General features: G+C 32.8%; 1 protein-coding gene across 1 annotated transcript in view; it reads right to left on the bottom strand.

Annotated features, from left to right (window-relative positions):
• The window catches only part of LOC105449897 (multiple epidermal growth factor-like domains protein 10), a 3,991-nt gene extending 728 nt beyond the window's left edge, over positions 1–3,263 (bottom strand). Inside the window, exons 1-11 of the mRNA XM_011689351.1 lie at positions 3,136–3,263; positions 2,562–2,750; positions 2,331–2,471; positions 2,097–2,243; positions 1,816–1,962; positions 1,560–1,694; positions 1,375–1,497; positions 914–1,198; positions 724–840; positions 376–495; positions 27–260 (exon numbers count right to left, since the gene is read on the bottom strand). Of these exons, the coding sequence (XP_011687653.1) occupies positions 27–260; positions 376–495; positions 724–840; positions 914–1,198; positions 1,375–1,497; positions 1,560–1,694; positions 1,816–1,962; positions 2,097–2,243; positions 2,331–2,471; positions 2,562–2,750; positions 3,136–3,196 (1,699 nt within the window). The 5' untranslated portion in view covers positions 3,197–3,263. The remainder of the gene's footprint in view (positions 1–26; positions 261–375; positions 496–723; positions 841–913; positions 1,199–1,374; positions 1,498–1,559; positions 1,695–1,815; positions 1,963–2,096; positions 2,244–2,330; positions 2,472–2,561; positions 2,751–3,135) is intronic.
• Between the last annotated feature and the right edge of the window lie 545 nt (positions 3,264–3,808).

Below are 3,808 nucleotides of genomic sequence, written 5' to 3'. Positions count from 1 at the left end.
TCATTATCAGATTATTCTTGTCTTACATTTTTTCTTAAAACACCTTCCGAATCTGTAGTAGTCCTCTGTACTACAAGTACAAATTTTGTCTTCTGCTGTCGTCGATTCTGTCGTCGATTTTATCGACGATTCTGTCGACGATTCTGTCGACGATTCCGTTGTGACCGCGGTGTCATTTCTGTTCTCAGACGCACAAATTGCGTCCGTTGCAGTGGCAGAACATTGAATATCCAGTAAACACGGCTCGCCGAACAGTGATACTATAATAGAAACATATTAAAATACATTCGAACATTAAAGAGTTCTTACTATTGATAATACATGAAAGTTTTAGCAATATTTTCTTTATAAAAACGAATTGATATAATTGCTTACCTGGTATACATGAATCAATAGACGCAGCCACATAATTCGGCTCGCAATAACATTTCTTCGAAATACACACGGAATTATTCGGTGAGCAACCTTCGTTACCCGTGCAATCAGCATTGATACCTAAAATTCGATTACTGATCATGAAAACGTTATTTGGCTACTTTTAATATACTTTTAAACTTTTTGTGATTAAATTTTAGTTACGGTTTATATCAATTATTTATTATGTATTGTATTATTCCATGAAATCTGAATCTGTTTGTTCAGAAGTGTCAATATAAAATGTCAATATAAACTGTTTTTATTCAAGAAAAATTAATATTTTTATAATAATTTATAAAGTATTACCTGGCAAACAAAGCTCATGTGATTCATAATAGTTCTTGGCACATGTGCACACTTGTTTCTTACAAACGGAAGACGGGACATAACAATCACTGTCTATTTCGCAAGCTTCTCCAAGTTCTAAAATTTAGTGCAAAGATTTTGTCAAACGCCACGTAATGAACTTTGGAAAAATAACAAGATAACCGTTTACCTGCTGATCCTACACAACTCATTTCATCCTTGCTTAAGCGTGTGCCATCGGGACAGCCGCATGTAGCGTGACATGTTAAATTGCCTTTGAAATCTTTCACGTAACAATCTCGGTCTTGATTACAAGTTTCGTTGATTCCCGTGTTTCCCCAGCAAAACAGTTCACTCTCCACGTAATGAGAAACATTTTCGTTGCATACACATGTATTATTACTACATATAGCGTCTGGACCAAAGATATAACACTGTTCGTCCACGTGGCAATTTCCCAAATACTCTCTGGTCGCTGAATAAGATAAACATATTGAATAAAAATCAATATAAAATTTAATGCAAATCAGAATATTGAGAAGAGAGATTCTTTGATTTACGTGCATACTTATTTATTTTACATTTCGTTTCTATATAACGTAAGAAAATGAATTTATCAAAGTAGTATGCGGCTTAGCTAATGTTACTTACCATTAAGGCATTCGCGATTATCTTTAGATGCAACCGTGCCTTTCGTACAACTCCATATCCCGTCACGACAAATGGATTTCTGGATATAGCTGACGTCATCATTTTGACAAGGCTCCCCGAGTTCTGTCGACACAAGTGCTCGAATATCATCTTCTGCAAAATAGTGTCTGTGACGTTGATATTACCTGGGATACATTCGTCGTCTGTGTCGGATGCGAAATGTGCACGGTCACAATGGCACGTTCCACCAGGACCGCATACGGCGTTTCTCACTACTTCGCAGTCCTCGTCGGTCGTACAATTACTGCCTATCCGAGTTGCTAATGGAAACATATACACGTATAAACCACAATTTCATCAATTTAGACATCATTGAGGATTTTTAAAAAATTTACACTTGTAGCATTGTATTTATTTGTTGTATATAATATATATACTAACTTTCATTCAAAATTCCTTTGATTAATATGACGTCAGACGAAAGTTCGATAGCTTTATCAGCTTTGGATTTTACAGCGCATACGAACTCACTACACGTTCCGTTGTCGAAAGTACAATCGATATCAACTGTACATTCGTCGCCGACGACTACGCAAATAACATTAAATAATATTTAAAAAATTTAAAACACAATATTTCAATGTCGTGTGTTATTACAGCGTCATAAATTTATGTATTCAGCCCGTGTAGGTATTGTCGTTATAAGTATATATGATCTTTACCTTTTCCCTCTCTCCGACAAGTGCGATACTCGCGCTGATAAAAGCCAGGACTACATTTGCAAATTCCATTAACTACGTCGCAAACGCTTGCCTCGAAATCAGCATTCATATAGCAGTCGCTGTTTTGCTTGCATTCCTCGAATAAACCTACGTATTAACAATATCATTTATATATGTTTTCTTTCATTAACAGCATGGAAAAACGATAGCAAATAGAATAAGAAAATCGCTCACCGACGTATCGATTGCATCTACCGTGTAGATAATAGGAACCCGGACCACATATACAGACGTTTTCCACGCATTTAGCACCGCTGAAGAGATAAGCCGAACACTGCACTGTCTCCTCGCATGTATCGTATAATCCAGTTGCAACTGCAAGACAATAGCAATAATATCTTTGTGTTCACATAAAATTAATTATAAGTTTTGGAAAACAATGACGTTTCGGTGAAACAATGTTACCTCTAACACAAGCTGTCATATCGGCGTTAAAGATATATTCAGGCGGACACTGGCACGATTGATTACTGCACACACTGTTCTTTGCCGTACAATCATCATTAGAGCTGCATTTCCATTCATTATTCCACTTTAAATCGTTTATATCGTTAGTATTTTCTTCCGGTAAAATATCAATATCAAATGTGAACACTAAAACATTTTATTTTCTTTTAATAATAATTTTAGTATTAAATGATTTTTTATATTTAATATAATTTAATATTTATTGTTTATAACATAATTAAGCTAAGTTGGATAGGGTTTTTCTATTAATTAAATTAAGTCAAATTTAATGACTTATAAAATAAACTCAGTTACATGAACAAAAAACCAATTTAGTTAAAAGTTGCATTAAGATTGAATTAACTTAACTTGAAAGCACATAACTTGATTAATAGCAAGATAATTTATTACATATATGTTTACATATCTACGCAAAATAATACTTACATAGCTGTTTTAAAGAATTTTTACGAATATAGTAACAACAATGTATAAAATTTATCATTATAACAAATTCTTGTGCGTTACTTACCATTGCAGATGAAAAATTGCAAATATAATAAATTGTATACAACTTGCTGAATTTGCCGCATCTTTAGAACTTGCGAATATTGTTGCAATATCTTCAATAATAAAGTTTAATCAGACTGGCTTCTTTTATCAAATCTAAGAGCAGTGCCGGCCCTAAACAAAGCATAAAATGTACAGATTCATGAAAAGCATTTTTGTCTTTATTTCGTAAGACGCACTTATGTATGTAATAATATTATATTCTAATAAAAAAACATCTAAAATAAATTATTTTTCTTCTACAAAATATCTCCTTTTGTATTTAATCCTTATTAGAGTCTTGTCTAGAAATTTTATGCTTGGTTCTTTGAAATATACAACCGGTACTGTATCGGTATGATATCACCTCGATTGGAACACCTGTTCTGTTATCATAAGAAAATAATCTTTGGAATTTGATATATGTTATTTGAACTTGTGTTCTCGATGTATTATAAGACGGAAGTAACATAAAATGTACAAAACATAAAGAAAGCAAACATATTTATATTTCTGAGTTTCAATATTCGAAAGCGATTATTGTTTCATAAAAACACTTATACATTGATCTAAAAAATAGATATATACTTAATCACTTGTTATAACATAATCAAGACAATTTGAATTACTGCAACTGCTTGAATTCAATTGAATCA

This window comes from Wasmannia auropunctata, unplaced genomic scaffold (genome assembly GCF_000956235.1).
Source record: "Wasmannia auropunctata unplaced genomic scaffold, wasmannia.A_1.0 LD336071.1, whole genome shotgun sequence".
Taxonomy (NCBI): domain Eukaryota; kingdom Metazoa; phylum Arthropoda; class Insecta; order Hymenoptera; family Formicidae; genus Wasmannia; species Wasmannia auropunctata.
This window is presented reverse-complemented; position numbering and strand designations above follow the sequence as displayed.